Raw genomic sequence first — 20,179 nt, forward strand, 5'->3', positions numbered from 1 at the left:
ACATCTGATTGGCTTCTGTGAAAGCCTCAGATTTTGAGGACATAAATACAAGTTAGGGAGCGTGAGAAACACGCTGTCTATTAGAAATGAATGTCATGTCTCACCGTTGGGTCACACAACAATGATTTTCTAATACTCTGGTTGCATTATAGATGCTGAAAATATGTTCATGGACACTATTATTAATTCCAGAACCTTTTTAATAAATTCATAATTTTTCGGATATTCTTTAAGTTTGGCAAAGTTGCATCGTAATTATAAAATTACGATAATTTCGGCCGTCATGAGCTTGATTAACATATTTTATCAGTGGAATATTAATCATCTGGATTGAATTTAAAAAGTTTATCACACAAATTTATTACAATTTGTATAATTGTATTATAAGTATAATTGACAAACCTTGTCTTGTCACAAAAAGAGTGAAGGTTACCAATTTTCTTATTGTTTATATAGTTTTAAGTATGTCTAGAATTTAAATTGTGTTTTATACTATGTAGAAATATATTAAAATTTTAGTATTTATTTAACTTAGGAGAATGGTGCTTAAACCAACTCAATTACTGATCATAATATTTAATTAAAATGTTACACGAAGTTTCTTAACCCTTCCAAAAGAAAAATAGAATATAATAAGTGAAAATACGCAGAATCCTTATATCTTATAACAACAGAAGTCAGACCATGTTCACTGTGAAACTTACATCTTATTGAGTACGTTGTGCAGCAATAATTTCTGCAGGTCTGCTTTCTTCGGCAAGATCAAGTTCTTCCAATCCAAGCAGTTGTCAACCACATAACCCATTCTGAAATAAACCCAATTGTAAATTAAATTCGAGGATCACTTATCTAAAACCTACAAATTACTGTCACCATTTTACTGTAGTAGAATCCCAAAATCCCAATAAAAAGAAGCCCAGACAAATAAACGCTTCTGCATGTACACAAGATTTGTAAAGTGTAACTGACTGTGACAGCTGAGTGACAAACATTTACTATCACCTGTTTAAATGTGTATAAATTATTATACTTATTATTCTTGATTTTGACAGGTGATCACACATATTTAATATCTGCTAACTGAGCCAAACAGGCATTTTCAAGACCAGTGGGGCGTAGCCCGGAAGGATTTTAAAAACAACTTTAAAATTTGTATATTCCTTATCATATGGAGTTTAAACTACTTTACCCATAAGGTATAGTGTGGAATCACCATTGCCATAAAAATGTATTATGTAACAAATATAAAATATACAATGCAATATTAAATGTAATACATAACATGAGAGGTTGAATTGTATGATCAGAAAGTGAAGAAACAACACCTTACTTAGCTAGACTTATCTCTGAAGGTTTATCAGATGACTTATGGTTTATAAAGCCACCATCTGAGTCACTGATGGTGTCCGAGAGTTCGCTGCCAAATGGCAACTTTCCATCAGCCCCGACCGACGTGTACAGGAAAGTCGTGTCCTGTAGACAAGCACAATCCTGACTTTTAGTGCCATTACTCAGATCTGTAGTGTTTGTGATCCTTTCAAATTTTTGCTTTCATTATAAAAAATTATCTGTAAACCAAGAATGTAGCCAGGAAAAAATTTGGGGAAGTCCAGACAATATATATATATATATAATATTTTCCCGTAGTGGACTGAGAGTAAGGCCGCATTTTGTTCCTTAAAAAGTTCTTGACCCATTTCTTTGTTGAGAACGATCTTTCAGCAGTGCTTGTCAGTAATACTGAATTATTTATAATAATAATAATAATCATTTACTAAAAAAGTAATTTACAACATTTTTAATTTAGGGGGTCCGGACCCCTTGGACCCCCTCGCTGGCTACGTCCTTGCTGCACACTTTTACAAGTCAACATGTTACCCAAAATAAAAAAGACACATGATAATAATAATCATGCTATCAAATTTTACATAAGCAGACAACTTTGCAAAAGACTCCTCCACTGAAACATTTTTAAGGATATATCCATAATTATAAATATTATCAATTCATATTTTCACATTCTGCGTTATTATTTCAGCACCAAACATTTTCAACAAAATTTCATTTCATTATATCAGAAAATGCGAACACCATTTTGTATTTTGGAAATTTTTATTTTTTTATTAGATCTCCTTATTTTCTGATACCTTCCAACTGTTTATGCGTCAATGTGTGGAATACTCAGAAATCCCACGAGAAACTCGTTCAAAATTCCAAACATATCCAGGCCTATTATCTTGCATTACATGAGTTGGTGAAGGTACAAAACAACAAACATGATAAGAATAGAAAAAAACTCTTTTAGCTCAATTAAATATGGTTTTAAACTATGAAACATATACTAGGGGAATATGCTTTAAGAAGTGACATTGTTGTTATCGTACCCAGTTTTCTTTCTCTGGTCTGTTGACAAAATCAGTCTCCACAGTTTTGTTGGACTCGGTGACGTTCAGCATGACACTGCCGGGGTCAGCTGCCACAATGCTCAGGTTTTTGGACTCATAGACCACCTACAATGATACCAACGCAATGACACCAACTTTTAAAAAGTTTACAGAAACTGAAAATTCAGCTGTACCCGTTTTGCTTATTTGAATGTTAAAAACAATCAATCAAAAGTAGAATAAACTGAACAGACCATCAGGAAACAGACTATACCAATATAAACTAATGAAATAAATGTAATCTTTATATAGGTAATTTAACAATCTTGTAGTATATAAATTTATTTACCACTCACAGTTCAATTGTAATCATGCGTATGTAGACAAATTTTATCTGTATTTTATAGACCTTTTAGATTGCATAAAAATAATAGTGGCCCAAGAATCGATCCTAGTCTTAAACATGACGTGTGATCAGGATTTTTATTTTCATTCAGAGAAATTACTAGTGTACAAGAATTTGGGAGTGCTGATGGCCAAGATGTCTAAGACGTTGGACTTTGAGTCTGAGTTAGAGATAGCGCAGGTTAAAATCCTGTCTGTGACCATTGCACTTTTTATCAGTACCACCGACCTTGTACTGTATCGACTCTCCCCCTTATTCTGTTTGATAAGATCCTCGCACAGGCCAGTGGCCCATGAGGACGGGCAGAATAAGGCATAAAAGGAGATCGGCTTCTCCTTTTAAAAAAAAATTTGACAGCTTGTTACATGCTATTTTCTAAATGCCTTATTACTCACTATTTAGTCATTCAGTTAAAGGAATATTATACAACAATTATTTAATTTTCATAAAACCCTTCTTAAAGGAAACCTTGATAGAATCACATTGTATGAAAATACAGAAAGGGAATGAAAATTAAAATGTTACCTTATATAAAAATTAAAAGAGTTTTAGATATATATAATAGTTTTAGATCCACTTTTTCAAGTTATTTAGCCAACAAAATAATGAACTATATATTGAAATATAATTAGAATCATTAGGGAATTTGAATAAATTTTGGTTTGGTTATAATTGGATCATTTTTAGTCACATTAAATGCTTAAATGTAAATGAATGCAGATGTTTTCATTAAACCACTGACTCGAGTGGACTCAAAGTGAGGAAGAGACATTACTTTTGCAACTTTCTAATAATGAGAGAGAAAGTTAAAACTGTCCCAACCAATGAATTAATATTTTGAATTTTATTGATTGATACGTTTTTTAATAATTGTTATATTTGTTCATTGTTATATTTAGATTAAAACCCATTTGATAAACAACAAATTATCTTATAACATCAAATTTACACTCAAGTTAAATGTCTACTATTTTATTTATATCATTGTGCTACCATTTAATTGACTTAAGTGACAAAGCCTCTTGTAACTTATATGTTATTTAATGGCAATAAACGAATTGAATTGAATACCTGACTAGGTTTCAGCTTGTAGTTCCCACTTGGAGTGGGCTTGAACGGGAAGCTGTCGTGTTCCTGAGACGGAGTTTGTGTGGCCATCACCGGATATCTGCAAACAATTTGTGTTTTAGAAACATTTACTAAGCTGGACCCTAAATAATCGTTATCACGGCATACAAGAAAGAGGTACAGATAATCTTCACGCCCACACCTAAAAAATTTCAAACTACTTAAGCACTACTTCTGCCTTATTGATCACTTCAGATAAGCTGTATGGCAAGAGATCAAAACTGTAGAAGTATCCTTGTGACACTGGACTTATCAGTTTGATTCTAATCATTTTGAATTTTTGCTAGCAAAATTAAAGTTCTACAAATTCTGAGATTTAGCTGTAAAATGGTACCATTGTTCTTATTTATAAAGGCAGACACAGACAATGAATATAAAATAAAGTTATCCTGATGTTGTTGAAAAAACTATGGTATTCCCCAAGATTCATGTTTTGATCCAACTATATTCATATTTTATACTTAAAATGAACTGTTATGGTGTTTATTCATATGCAGATGATACTCAGATTCTTTTGATGTACCCTTCCTCCTTCAGGCATTAATGAAGCTATACGATATTTCAATTACAACTTGCTTGAAGTATAATGCTGGTCAGATGGGCTTAGATGAAATGCAAAGAAGTGTTCTTCTGTTTTGCATTTTTTGCTCACCAACTTCTTCACTGCAACATGGGTCATGTACTAAAATTAGTACAGGGAGTGGTGTATCTGTCACAGTCAGTGTGTTAAGAAGATAATGAATGTGTGTGGTTTATTTGTTGTTTTGGGGAAAAACTATTGGAACAATAGAAAATTTGTAAAAATCACATCGAGTTAAAGTTTACTCTGACAAACTTTTCTTAAGCACATTGCAAATATTTCTAAATGCGCAATAAATAAGTTAAGAATTTTGAAAACTTATATGCTGACTGTTAAGGTGTTAATTTTCAAACATAATACATACCTTTTGGAACAATCTATAGAGCACTATGTGGACAGGGGACATCGTAGTGAAAAGTATAATAGGAATAGGTTTCATAGTGAGGCTAAGAATAGCTTTCAGCTTGCTTTACACCAAAGAGCATTTGTTAAGACTTGAGTGTTTAAGAGCTGGCTGTAGTGAAATGATCTTGATTTTTATCCCATAAGACCAATGTCAAACTTCAAGCACTTTTACGAATAGAATTATGGGAAATGTCTTATTTTAAAGATATTATTAATATTTGTCCAAACGCTTTTTTGGATTTCTTGAAGACTGTACAGTTTTTTTTTTTCAATATTTAAATTATGAAGTGCAAAAAAGTATTAATTTTTTATGAACTAATATAGCAATATAACAAAAGAGTTAGGACACGTATTAATCTTACCTATAAATGATACACATCCTGTAAGTCTAAGAGTAAAAATAAGTTCCTAAAAGTGTTTCGTTTAACTGTTCTTATGGGGCTAAAATCAATAAGAATGTTAAGTTCAGCTCCAGTTCACTTTCCACTTAGTGCAGCGTCTGAAGTCTTAACGATGTGACAGATTTGACACCTGGAATCTGGAATCAACATCTGAAGAGATCAAAACAAATTCTCTAAATCGTTTCGACATCAGAGACACCTTGACTACAAACAAATGTAATCAAGTGTTTTACTTGATATAAAGTGTCATGTGAATATATAAAGTCCACTTCAAATATGTGAACTGTATATACTCACCTGACTTCACATGCTGCACCAAGTGGAAGGTGAACTGGAGCTGAACTCAACGTTCTTATTGAATCAACCCTTCCCACCATTGCTCTACGCTAAAATCAAGATGTACAGATAGCCAGCTCTGGATGGAAAGTGTGAAGGAAAGTCAATTGTGTTCAAGGCCTGTCTAAAAATATCTTGTATTACATACTCACATGACTTGTACTTGATTTCCTGGATTGTTTCTCGCTAAGCTGTCACCTTTCCCTCCGTGTCCACTCGTGGGTGACTGGAAACAGTTATCAATCAACTACGGTACAAACCAATTGAGTATTGATTCAAAACAAATTATTTGGTATTATTAAGCATAGCCAAGTCTGTCATGTACACAGTATTTTTTAATAACTCATTATATGAACTTTTTTAGTTCCTCTGCTCTTTTGCTGGACATAGCACAATTAAAAAACAGACAGGAGCAACTGGAACTTTATGGTCAAGGAATGTACTGGAAAAAATCCTTGACCAAAGCCAGGAAGCAACTTTGGCAAACAACAAATTTAGAGAAGCTTCTCCTACTTTAGAGCGTGTTCAGATGACACCCTCTAGAAGCCTTACTACCACCAACAAAAAGAATAAACACAAAGTATCAAAGGGGAAAAATCAATTTAGTGTGTCACTGCAAGTTGCAAAAAGTAAAATTAACCATCAAAAACAACATAATTCAAAAATAGAACCTAACCATAAAAAGTAAGCAGCCGCCCTCCTTTGAAGTTGGGATCACTTCACCCCCCTGAAAATTCAAAACCAAGACCACACAATGAAACTATAGAGGAATTCTTTGACAAAAATATTGACTACTATAAGCAAAATTATAACCAGTAACCACCAAAGCAGAGAAACAATTACAGATTTTAATAGCAGTGATGAAGAAGAGGCACCTTTTTTAGAATCGAACATTTCAAGGAAAGGGAGACAAAAAACTCAATAAAAGGAAAACTTGCAGTCCTGCACCAAAATATAAGAGGGCTAGTAAATAAATCAAATCGCCTCCTTCACTTAGCTGAGTTGAAAAAGCCCGATGTCATCATCTTAACAGAGCATGGCCTCAGACAAAATCAGATAGAGTCCATACAATGGTTACCCGGCTATATCCTAGTTACCCACTACAGCCGTGCTAACCACAGGCTTGGAGGAGTAGCTATTTTTGTAGAACAATGCACTCCAAAAATCACGTTGAAGAAATTGATGTGTCTCAATACTGCCAAGAACTTGTATGTGAGGTCGCACTTATGAAGATCAATCTCAACAATTATATTACTTATAATCATGGGTACGTACAGATCGCCAGACCAGTTAATCTGGATGTTGCAATGGCTACATTATTTCATCTAATAGACGACAAAAAAATTGAGAACAAACCTCTTTTAATAATGGGTGATATAAATGTCGACATACTCAACCCAGACAGAAATACTACAAAATTATATGAAATGCTTGCTTACCACAATGTTCAGAGAGTCAACTTGCCAGCTACAAGAATCACTCCTACTTCAAAGTCATCTATAGACTGGATTGTATCAAATAGCACCATTGATGCACTTGACACAACAGTTTTTCATACTGGGCTCTCTGACCACACTGCCCAGATGTGCACTATTACCAACCTGAAGAGAACAAGTTTGCCTAAATCAGTGCATAGAGCTATTGGGAGTAGAAACTTACATGAACTGAAAGGTTTGCTAACAAAAGAAAAATGGGAAACTGTGTATACTTCTTTTGAAACTCAGAAGAAGTCTACAACAACTTTAGAAAGCTAGTGACAGCTGCCCTAGATGCTGCATGTCCCCTTATGACAGCTGGTAGCAAAAAGAGAACACTAAAGCACTTCGCTGATGCAGAAGCACTAGTGCTCAAGAATGAATTCCTAACTCACCTTAACGAGTATGAAACTACAGGAAATCTTGAGGATAAAAACAAAGCAATGGATCTCAAAAAAACCTATGACCAAAAACTGAAAACTCTGAGAAGCCAAGCTATTGCTAGTAAAATTTCCAACTCAGAAAACAAATCTAAAACAATCTGGGAAACAATAAATACTGTCCGATCAAAAAAACAAAAACTGCTCACCTGAACTAAAACTAACCATTGATGGAAAGCTTATTGAAGATACATCTATAGTCGCTGAACAATTCAATAACTACTTTGCCAACATGGCAAAAAACACAATTAACCTTAATAAAAACTCTCATAGAAAACCAATTGAACCAGCCTGAACGCATAGGCACTCAAATTAATGAACTTAGTTTATTAAGACCCACAACTCAAGAGGAATTAAGATTAATTATTAAAAACTTTAAATCAAAAAACTCAGCCGGTATTGATGATATATCCACAAAAATACTAAAACACTGTGCAGAAGAACTTATCTATCCCCTTACTGATATCTTCAATAAAATCTTTCAACGAAGGACACTTTCCCTCAGCACTGAAAATATCAAAAAATCTATCCTAAATTTAAGACTGGCAGTAAATCAGAATTAAGTAATTACAGACCCATTTCATTACTTACCAACTGTCTCAAAACTTTGTGAGAAAATTGTTCTTGTCAGGCTATTAGAACATTGCAGGTTGAACAACCTGTTAAGCAGCTCTCTATGGCTTCGTCAATGGCAAGTCAACAACTACAGCAATGATTAGCTTGATAGAATCAGTGACTGACAAGCATAGAAAAAGGCAACCTGACTACAGCTATCTTCTTGGATTTGAGTAAGGCTTTCGACTGCCTGGGTCATGACCTCATACAGAAGAAACTAAAAGCACTTGGTGTAACAGAACAGCTCTGAAATGGTTCGAAAGCTACCTCAAAGACAGAAGTCAAATAGTCGAACTAAAGTCTACTGAAAAAGGGGTGACTAAAGCATTCCGATCACAACCCCATCCTATACATAGAGGTGTCCCACAGGGATCCGTGCTGGGGTCCAGTGCTTTTTATTCTTTTTATTAATGACCTTCCAGAATACTTACATGAATATACTAAAAACTTTGATGTACGCTGATGATACAACCTTAATCCTTGACAACAATACACCTGAAAACCTTAGTGTAAATGCTTTTATTGCGGTCAACATGGCATATCAATATTGTGATGGAAATGACTTAGTGGTTAACCCCTCTAAAACTACCCAATTAGGGTTTGGGAGAAGAACAGGACAAATTAATTGCTCACCAGAAGTTAACTTGGTTGAACAAACCAAATTCCTCGGAATTACAATTGACTCAAGCTTATCCTGGACACCCCATATTGACCAGCTATGCAATAGACTAAACTCAAGCCTATATGCACTCAAACAGGTTAAAGAAATTGGTGATCTGACTACAGCACGTACTGCCTATTTTGCTCTATTTGAGGCACATATAAGATACGGTCTAGCTGTATGGTGAGGGACATCAAATGCTAACATGACCAGAATTCTAAATCCTTCAAAAAAAAGCAATAAGAATACTTGCAAACCTTCATTTCCGGGAAAGCTGCAGAGAGGTCTTTGCAACATTAAAGATCTTGACCGTGACCGCTCTCTACATACAAGAAGTTATTTTATATGTTGATAGAGAAAACCTATCAAGGCTTGAAGACGCTGCCTGCACTACTACAACACCCGCAACTCAACTATGTATCCACTGCCCATTCACCACTTAGCACAGTATGAAAAAAAAACCATCCTACATAGGAAGAAAGCTGAGAGCAACTGTCTACCGATAGAAATAAGAACGAAGAAGGGGAAACAGCTAAAGAACTGAACTCCATAAACTGCTCTCACACCAGGCCATCTACACACTTGAAGAATTTTACCAAATGACCAACCCTGGACATTAATATTCTACTCTAAATGTTTTATGTCACCAATTAGGTTTATTAATTTATGACACTATCTCTGTACTTGATGTATATGAATAAAGAACATTTTGACTTTGACTTTTTTCACCTTGATATTCTACAATAATTGCTTTTAATATAACTGTCACATATACATATGTGTAACATTACAACAATTAACGTTTGTAATTATCAAACAAGATGAATTAATTTTCAATGCTTGGTTAAAATTATGTAAACAGGGATCTATTTAGTCTTGAAGCTATACGAAAAAAAATTAAAAATTTTCTTCCTTTTTCGTAATTAGTATAACAAACTATTCTATGGAAGAGTTTGTAAATAAACAGTAGTCATATAACGAAACATTACTAGACATGACAAAATATGTTGAGACATGAGAGAAATGTTGAGTTATGACGAGACAAGATGAAACGTGATATATATATATATATATATATATATATATATAGAAGAAGTGTTGTTAAATCCAGATTAATTTTATGTAATTTAATATTATAATTATAAACTAATATATTGTTTATAAATTAATATAATATAATTGACTTGCTGTAAAGTACAACAAATTGACAATTCGATTGTTTACTGACCAGTTATACTTTTTATTGGAATTAAATTAAATTACAATCAGATCATAAAAAAATAACTTTTTACTTGACCTGTGGACTCACATCACTTGTCCAGCACATCTGTGGGGACTTGTAATCATATCGTACAGGAGATGAGCATGTGTTAATATGAGACAGCTTGGATTTTTTCTCTGAAATAAAACATCATACAATGAAAAAAGAAATCCCAATTGTAAAAAAATGTAATTATTGTCAATATACTGCTTGACAAAATCAATGTTGTATGAAAACATGTTGCAGAAGTCCCATGATAAAATGCAACTGAAACATATTCCCATAATTACCAATATAAACTCAAATGGATTATCGATGATTCTGTATCCTCGTAATACTTTTAATCTTGTATTTCAGCCAAAGGCTAAAAAAAAAAATACACAGTAACTAAGATCCAACAACCCAAAAACTCCAACAATCTTGCTCACTTCTGGAAGCACTTATCCAAGCACAAGTCTTTCAGAATAAGATTTATATGAATATTTTGTTTTAATTTCTTGAAACTTTTCCTTTGGATGAATTTTCAACACTAGAAATGTCAGAAAGAAGCTGACGTAATTATCAAGCTCATTAAGAAATATTAGATTAGTATTAATTATTTTGACCTGCTGCTTTACCAAAGTGGTAGGACTCTTTGATCTGTCAATGTGTGACCTCAAGAGCTTATTCATCTTTATAAACAACACCATACTACTCTAAAAATTACAGCTGTTTGCTTATATTGAAATATCAGTGCTTTGAAACACAGTTTTGCATCTGCAGCACCATCTACTGATTCATTGAGTCAAGCTATAGCAGCATTGTGGTAGTACTCTTTAGCTTCACTAGACTTCTTACTCATCATAGTGAATATGCTCATAAACAATACCACTGATAATTATCTACTCTTTGCTATTTTGCCACTGTGACAACTTTGGTTTTCTTTTTTGTTAAAAATTAAGCACTATCCTTTTATTTTGATACTGGCAATAGCACATCACCAAAAGTTTTACATATTACACCTACAATTTGGGTTGAAGGTTGACAAAAGATTTTGACAAAATGTGATGAAAATTCTCTGATTAATATCTTCTATTACTGTCGAATCCATTTCAAGGCAGATGGAGCCATACAGCTCACTGAGGTAGTCAAGTGCAAGTATTGTGTGGTGAGGATAACCGTGAATTCCTATCAATGATAGATACATGCTCCAAAAACAAGACATAGCTGGATGTGGTATACTTTCCAGATAGACTTAGCATGGGCGTATATAAGGGAGGGGCTTAAGCCTCCCCCAACATTTTCATGATGATGAAATATAAACATCAAACTTACATGCAGTAGTTTGTTTTAAGCTAGAATACATTTATGAGATCTTAAAGCTCAAGAATTTCTAGGGGAAAGATTCCCGAGTCCCCATTTTTGGAGGATAGTTTATACTTCTTAAACCACTCAGTGTGTCAACCCCCCCCCCCGAAATAATTTTCTAAATACGCCACTGAATGGCCTAATACACCTATTCTCAGGTTCATGAATGTTCAAATCATTCTATTCTCACACATTGTTTTGCCAATTTATTTCAAGTTTTTATATTTATGAAACAATTTCCAGTTACGAGATAAAGTTTATTTTAAAATGATTTGATACATAAATGAAACGACAACTCACTGAACTGAGATTGTTTCTCCATGCACTGAAGCAGACTCGGTCTGCGGCCAGCTTTGTAACTGAGATGTGGTTTGGAGCATTTGCTGGGTGAGTGCTTTGTCCGTGATGAAACTACAGATTTCTGGAAATGGCAGTCAAAGCACTTTCGAGACCTGCTTGACAATGGCCTGAACATAACAGTAACTGTGAACTAAGATAACAGAAAGAACTAACTAAGATAATAGGGTTATTAACTAAGATACATAAATAATAACTATTAACCAGGATAACAGAACATCAACTAAGATAATCAGAACAATAATTATAACTCAGCGAATCAGACATATACTTGTCCATCCCCCATCGTTTTTTTAACATTTTGAGCAATAAATAGTATTCTTCTGACATGGTGATTTATTAATATTGGAACCATGTTTTAGAAGGTGTGGTACAGACAAATAATGAATCATCATGAATTAATAGAAGTTTAAGACTTATAACATTACTATAGCAAAAACATTGTGAAAGAATTGTGGCAGAGCACAATTTAAAGAAAACATTAATAGGAATTATCTTTGTTAAACAACTGAAATCAATGCATTGGTATGTTATATGCTCAGTATTCATTAAACAAATTTCTAAATAAATTCTGGGGAAACGTGAAACTTCTTGACAAATCCTCAAAACTGCTTGCTAATTAAACAGTAAAAAAACTTTGTTTGGTATGTTACAACAGTGATTATGTCTGTTGTTGTGCTATGAATCCACTGTAGTGAAATATTCAACAAATATAATCGGAATTATAGATAATTTTGTTTAAATGAGAAATATTTAGCGTTAAAAGAATAAGCCGATGAAAATAATTAGTTCCAATAATTTGTTTTCAGGCCCTAGCCTGAATGTTAGTTACAGTAGGCTACATCTACATTTGCTTAACCTGTTGACGAGTGCAGCAAAACATACCCAAATGAGTGCGCACGGCATTTGCCGTTTGGTCCCGTATGAGGAGGCACAGCATTTTCCGTTGCAGACTAATGACTGTCAATTCGTTCTCACTGACTTACTGTGACGTCTAGCGGAGATTTTTGGAACTTTTCAGTTGTTCCTAATAGTGTCTCTGTACAGTGTTGCTAGTCCTGTATCGTGGTGGCACCTGGTGATAACTTATAAAACTATTTTACGGAGGCGGGACACAAGACCCGCTACACCTCCAAGGTCGCCATTTTATAAGGCTACTCCCCCAGAATAACGAAGTGAAAAACTACTCAGGCAGTGCTATGTGTGCATGCAAACACATTACTCGAACTGGACAAAGAAGAAAAGAAACCAGCTATGAATGTTCAGCATGTGAGGTCGCCCTTTATATCCTTGTTTTAAGCAGTATCACATATTAGCAAAGTTTTAAAATGAGGATATTGCTTTTAAAATCTACAATGTATTTTTATATACATTTAAACTATAATAAACAAGTTTATTAACATTTAAAAGTTTTTTTTGTTTTACTCCCTAACAGTCTGTCACTGGTCAATGAGTCACTCAGTATGGACCGTCATAGGGGGCCGTGCGCACTCGTCAACAGGTTAATCAACCTTCATAATAAAATAAGTCACCTTTTGCAGAGGTCTATGGAGGTGGAGGAGCATGCTACAGTACTGTCGGATATGAAACCCTGAGGACATAACAAACACTAAAGTTATACGCAGAAACTCAATCCTTAGTTACGTTATTAGCAGGACCTCAACAATACTAATTTGAAGAAGATCCACAAATACACATCTTTAGACATATTTTTAAACATTTTGGGGTATAAAATTTACTTTTTTACAAAACAAAAACAACAAATATATTTTGGGAGGAGTTATGACCATCAGGAGTTGGAATAGCAATCTATAGAAAAAGCAAAAGATTGCAATTTATGGAAAAGCAAAAGATTTCAATCTATGAAAAAGTAGAATATTGCAATCTATGGAAAAGCAAATGATTTCATGGTACTTTTAATTTGTTAGATTGTCACTAGGGAATACAGGTTTTTCAATTAAATTCCTTCTTCCATTCTACAAGAAGAGCTCTTCTGGTTTGACAATGGGATCCCAATTCATATTATTATAAAAGTAGGAAATATTTTTGTTTAAGTAGAGAAATTGGTAACATGAATATTATTAGACAAGAGAATTCGACTAATAAAAGAGTTGAGAATCTTGTTCTTGGAGGTATTTACAATTCAACATGATTTTTTTACAGTTACCGAGAGGAAACTTAGAATTCATCTTAAACTGTAATATAAGTTTACTTGAATAAAATATTTTCAAATTCAGACAAATATTTTAAATTGTTAAATATTTAGTTTTATTCTCCAGTATGTAGTTCTATAGCTCTAGATTACTCATTATAAATCAAGTTGTCACGGTCAATTCCTATTTTTATTATACTTATTGTAGTTTTAAAACTGTCTGTGGATATAAAATACAAACTTATGAACTCATACAAAGAAAAGTTACAATTCACCACTAACCTGATCATTATGTTCCTTTGTGGAAAACATATCTGTGAAATTTAAAAATCTATAAACACTTTACAGCAATTAATTTGACAATAATTATCAACAGTAATTATCATTAGTTTAACAATATTGGTTCACATAAAGATAAACCATTCAATTAAAAACAGACATAATAAAGAATCAATGAGCCATTTAAGTAAAAAATAAACATGAAAATAGTGAGAGTATAGTTGATACTGACCATATGATCATACAATGACATTACAATATATTAAAACAGCAAGATACTCCCATATAAACATATGCTTTGACTGCCACCAACTTAAACATGAAGAATTTGTTCATCAGGCAATTTATGGAAAAGCAAAAGATTGTAATCTATAGAAAAGCAAAAGATTTAATGGAACTTTTAATATGTTCATCAAAAGCCAGTGCCCAACTTATTTATTCAAACATCTTACACCTATTCAGCATCTTTCTCATGAATTGATCTTCCCTAGCATCTTTCTCATTAATTGATCTTCCCTTTTGCCTATGAATCTAATTGAAGGCAATAAAAGATTATAAAGCTTGGATCAGACCATTATGTATTTATTAAGGAAATTCGCCATTCCAACATTGCAAAATAATTATTTAAATCACTCGTTACTTTTTTATTAACAGGAATAGTGCCATAAAAACCCATTGAAAGTCATACTTAGCCAAGTAGTTTGTCATTTTATAAAGTGCTGCAAATTTTGAATCCACTTTTTAAGAACCATTAATACATAGTAATAGCTTTGCAACTATAAATATAAAAATATATTCACATGATTTTACTTATTATGTAGAATACATCACATGTCAGTGTAAACTATATATGTTTAATTTTTTTTATTGGTCAGTGAAACAACTAATTTGATCGAGTTAGAAAGAATTAGAAACTACTGTTTTACTTCACAACCGTTTATTTAGTTTTTAATATGTCTTGAACATTGGAACGAGTATTAACATACATTATAAGATATTCTTTCTAAGAGAAGAATGTTTTTGTCTATGGTAATAATGAAGTAACAAACTGGAAGGAAGAGGGCTGGAAATTGGAAGAATAATTTATGAATCTGGTTAGTTTTTAAACAAATTTTAACATTGATTTGTTTTTCATAGAGATATGTACAGTACATGAAGCTTATCTTTTAAATGTATATATTTCCTTATGTGTGAGTGAATGTCACAAAACTCCTCTCAAACGGCTGGGCCGATTTTAATAAAATGTTTGTGTCTTCAGATGGATTCGAGAACGGTTTGGATTTACAATTTTAAGCAGATAAAAGTTTTCAAATTGCCTGCACATTATATACTGCAATTACAAATATTAAATATTCAAACACTATTTGAAGGCGCTGTTATAATATATATTTGCCTTTAAAATAAATTTTTCGTTGTAACTTAAAGCTTGTGTGATAAACCACTTTATAATATATTATATGTATGTGCAGCAAGCGTCTTTATAATTTTGTTGTGGTTCACAGGACACATGAGCCAAACAAAAATTTTAAATCGTCCATAATTAAATTTATAAATAAGAGCAATAATGACAATCGACATAATTTTCATTATTTATTAACTTGAATTATTGTGTTTGTAAAATTAACTTTTTTTTGTCATACCTTACATATTAGAACTTTTGCAACAGATTATTTTATTTTCGTTACAATCATTCAAGACTGTATCTACAAGTCATAATCTTAATAATAATATAAATGCGAGATTGCCTTTGTCTGTTTGTTTTGCTTTCACACATAAACTATTCAACTGATTGCTCTGAAATTTGACATGGACATTCTTAGAGCCCCTGAGATAAATATGGGCCTATTCTTATTTTGTAATACGCCTCACGCAAAGTCAAAATCCCACCTTGGTCTCTAAAATATGAAATATTAATTAAAAGAGCATTACAATAATGTAGTCAACTGTTCTGTGTAAACATTGTTTATTATTTTCAATTTGTTAAATTTGATATTGAGAAAAATATTTTTATCACCATTTTAGATTTCAGCGATTAGGTAAGTACTCACCTAACTTACCTAATTAACAATATTTTCAGTTTATAAAGAAACAAGCGTAATGTCATTGTTAATGCACATTTAGCAGTTTATCAAATATTAAGTATTAGATCTAAAAGACAATGTTACTATCTAACAAAGTAAATTAAAATGGCCATAAATATATAGTTTTTAACGTATTTTCTTATCATGGCAATAAGGCTGACGTTGGATGGAATTTGGAAATATAATTCACTCGAACCAGCAGTGGTCATAGACTTGCAACGCCTACTAAATTGCAAGTAAACGAGTGGGTAACTGTTAACAGTGCAGATATAAGAAACGATGTAGTATAACCTTTACATTTAAAAATTGTATCAAACCTAAATTAGTTGTCTTTTGACAATAGTAGAGTTCTCAGAACTGTGTATGTATATATATTTTCTTGATTAGAAAAGAGGTAAAATTAGCAACGGAAGAAAAAAAAAATACTTATATCGAAGTAAATTACAATGACCATAAATATACACTTTTCCAAATATTTCCTTGACCTAGGAAAAAAGGCAAACTTAACATTACCTTCGGAAACATAATTCACTCGAACCAGAAGTGCTCATACGGGTGCAAAACTACGAAATTGCATGTGAAACCGTGTGTAAGTGCTAGTTACAACAATAATTCTTAAAAAACACAATTAAAGGTATTCCTTGTAGACATATTAAAGTACTAGGTTTAGATTTAAAATACCTTATTGTAAACAGCATAATTTTATTCAACTGCATACTGGTGCAAACATAATCAAAACCATACAAGTATGTTTAAACAAATGTTAAAAGCAACTATTTGCTAATTGTATTTTTATGTTTTCAGCAAAAACATTTTGACGTGACAACGTCTTAAATTAGGTTGCGGCTGGGAGTCACTCATGAAAAAGTGTAACGCCCGGTAACGTTACGATGCCCGTCCAGTGGGTCCGCCGCACGGGATCCGCACGGGATAAAGCAGATAACTATGTTTATTCGTGAAAATGTGGAGTGCTTAGATTCGTCATTTACAACAACTACAACAATAAAGGTAAATAATTGTACACTGATATTTCATTATCGTAAACTATGATTGATTGATTAATTGTTAGATTGACACAAAAGTTGAGAAACTGAGTTTATAGGTTATGTCATACTATTGACAAATGTTGATAGTGTTAAGTAAATTATTAGTTTAAATCACTCTGCAATCAATCGTAATTCAGTCGATTGAGAAGAAACAGCGCGTATTGCTAGTCAAACATTTAAAATAACAAATTATAACCTCTAACCTGTCATAACAGTGCGACCAAACAAACGAACTAAACCGACCAATCACCACGCGCGGAGTTAGAATTTAACTGTGTTTAGCAAGAATTTCAAATTCCAATTTTAGTAAATGTTTTATTCAACTTTACCATTTACAATAACAAATTTTAATTAATTTCAAATTATGTACAATGTTTTAGTAAACAAAATATATTTCTATAGTTAAAATTTGTGCAATTCTTATTTTCATTCAATTCCTTGTTCCTATTGTGCAATTTAATAATATTCATATCAATAAATATTCTACCGAGAAAAAGACGTTGTCACGTAAAATCTTCGCCCGTAAAACCGACTTTACAGGCAACCATATTTTTTTTGTATTTCTGAAAATCAGAAGAAATAGGAAGACGAAAGTTTTGTGTGTGACGTGTAAGATATTATCTTAGTATTCTTTTTTTTAGAAATTTTTTTTAGAAAATTTGTAAATAAAAATGTTTTGAAATACATTTTAGGACTTTTGAAAAAAAAGGATCAATATAATCATTTTATATACTTTTATAAACACAATTATGAAAATAAAAAAGACCTCTAGCGCGTCGGTAGGTGTAGTAGTAAAAGCTCCTGGAATGCTGATGCAAGCCAGCTTCTGGCATTAAGTCTGCGGCTTGTATCCATTTAGCATGACTTATACCACCACACTAAAGCTCCATAAGTTATCTGTGCCCTAATGATTGCAGTGTTGATCCATTTGATTACACCTGGCTTCAGGCCCCAAGAATAGCCAATTAGACTTAGCATCCATCAACGCCCATTTTGCTCTATGTAAAACACTCCTAGGTATATTCAAAGTCAATGACTTGTCCAAGATCAAGCCTTGCATTTTACTGTCCCCAGAACAAGAAGAAGAACACCATCGGGAGGAAGAGCTTGTTCAATCTTACTTTGTGAACGGCACAATTGACTTAATAAGGTTGATGATTAAGCCCGCTCCACTGCACCACACTTGAACCTCATGAAGAAACTTATTCGTGAGTTTCACCACAATACTATAGACTTTTCCGAAGATCCGAAGAAGGATAATTTCATCAGCATAGACCTGAATATAGATACTCCTGGAACTAATGACATCTGAGAGTCCGTGAACCAAAAAGTCCGGCGTTCTATGGTGTCCAAAAGAAGTTGTGATAAGATGCTGCGCCTGTCATGGAGGAGATAGAGTCTTTCCAGCGACACAGCACTGGGTTAAATCCTCTACACCCAGTACAGTGCACCATTGTCAAAGGCTCCCTCTATATCCAAAAAGACACAAAAAGAGTTCCTTCCTATAAATTTGTCCTTGTATAAATTGTGTTTTGTTTTGCCTATGACCATTTTCTACATTTTCCATTTGTACTCTATGCCTCAAATATGGTATAGTCCACATTCGGTCTGATTGGCGAGCGCTGAGTAATTGACTCAATTGACTGCGCTAGATACATTTTTCTCCACCGTAATCCTGAACGGTTCACCTAAAACAATTCCAAAAATACGTTTGATGAAGTATGTTTTTTTCTTAAATTTTCTCCTAGGCTAAACTTAATAAATAAAAATGTAATAGCTATATAATTTTTTCATGTTTTTCAGAGCCAAATTGATTTCCCCTGGTTTCCTTAATTTTCCCAATAAATAAAAACAACTTTTTCTATTTTATACCGATAACAGTTATGGTTATATTTTCGTATTCGACAGTACAAAATATCAAAAGTTTATTTGAATTCTCCAGTGTAAGTGCAATCGGCGTTACAGAACCAGGGCAAATTAAAATGTGTACCACCAGCAGGATACACGGACATTAGTTTCGGCGTTCTGGTCATAAGAGTGAGTTGATTCTATTTCAATCTTGTAATAGCCGTAATACGTCTTACAGGTCATAGGCCGAGGCCGGACTAGAAGTCCGGTTTACATTATTCGAGTAAGCTGGGCCGAGTTGACTATCATGTTTGGCTATAAGTAATAGTTCGTCGTGTAACAATGTAAATTATTTTGGAAATCTAATTATACTTGAATCATTTTTAGGATTTGGAATTAAAAATTGAGACTTCTTTTTTTGCGAAAACGAATCTTTTATTATTTTATTGTGTGCATTTGAGAAGAACGACGGTCTAAACACAGAATGAAAGACCATCCATGTACGTGAAGAATGACCATTTCCAATTTTAAATAATAACTCTAGAAGTCTTAAACTTTCAATTATTATGGTTGGCAAAATGAAATCTGTCCCATAGTTCTGGCGATAAACGCCAAAAATCCTTAGAGATAGGTATCAGGTAATAACAAAAATTGTAGAAGGCAGGCTAAGTTATACTAAATTCTGTGAACAAAGTTAAGAAACACGCATTTGGTATTATTAGCGGATTCTTATTTTCAGTGTTATTCACTATATGAATGTGAAACAAACTATCATCTAAATACGGGAAGAAAGACTTTTTAAATGTTTAACTCTGAAATTGAAATGTTTAATACCTTAACCATTCCTGATCTAACACCTATAATTTTAGTGTATTGCCTTATACCTATCTCCAGGGATGTTTGTAGTTTGTTGCCATAACTAGTAGGCAGAGTTGATGTTGTTAAACATGATCGGAAGTTTAAGACTTCGAGAATAG

At 33.0% G+C, this 20,179-nt stretch overlaps 1 protein-coding gene across 10 annotated transcripts in view; it reads right to left on the bottom strand.

Annotated features, from left to right (window-relative positions):
* Positions 1-16,456, bottom strand: part of LOC124367384 — an 80,702-nt gene extending 64,246 nt beyond the window's left edge. The window contains exons 1-10 of one of the 10 annotated variants that reach the window (XM_046824154.1): positions 16,285-16,456; positions 14,231-14,262; positions 13,329-13,387; positions 11,740-11,891; positions 10,141-10,229; positions 5,793-5,866; positions 3,862-3,958; positions 2,385-2,510; positions 1,331-1,473; positions 705-806 (exon numbers count right to left, since the gene is read on the bottom strand). In XM_046824154.1, coding sequence (XP_046680110.1) covers positions 705-806; positions 1,331-1,473; positions 2,385-2,510; positions 3,862-3,958; positions 5,793-5,866; positions 10,141-10,229; positions 11,740-11,891; positions 13,329-13,387; positions 14,231-14,260 — 872 coding nt within the window. In that variant the 5' untranslated portion in view covers positions 14,261-14,262; positions 16,285-16,456. Of the gene's footprint in view, positions 1-704; positions 807-1,330; positions 1,474-2,384; positions 2,511-3,861; positions 3,959-5,792; positions 5,867-10,140; positions 10,230-11,739; positions 11,907-13,328; positions 13,388-14,230; positions 15,702-16,275 lie in introns of those variants that run through there. The other 9 variants (XM_046824151.1, XM_046824152.1, XR_006922890.1 and 6 more) reach the window with 9 other exon arrangements.
* Between the last annotated feature and the right edge of the window lie 3,723 nt (positions 16,457-20,179).

The sequence above is a fragment of the Homalodisca vitripennis genome, chromosome 8 (assembly GCF_021130785.1).
Source record: "Homalodisca vitripennis isolate AUS2020 chromosome 8, UT_GWSS_2.1, whole genome shotgun sequence".
NCBI classification, from domain to species: Eukaryota; Metazoa; Arthropoda; class Insecta; order Hemiptera; family Cicadellidae; genus Homalodisca; species Homalodisca vitripennis.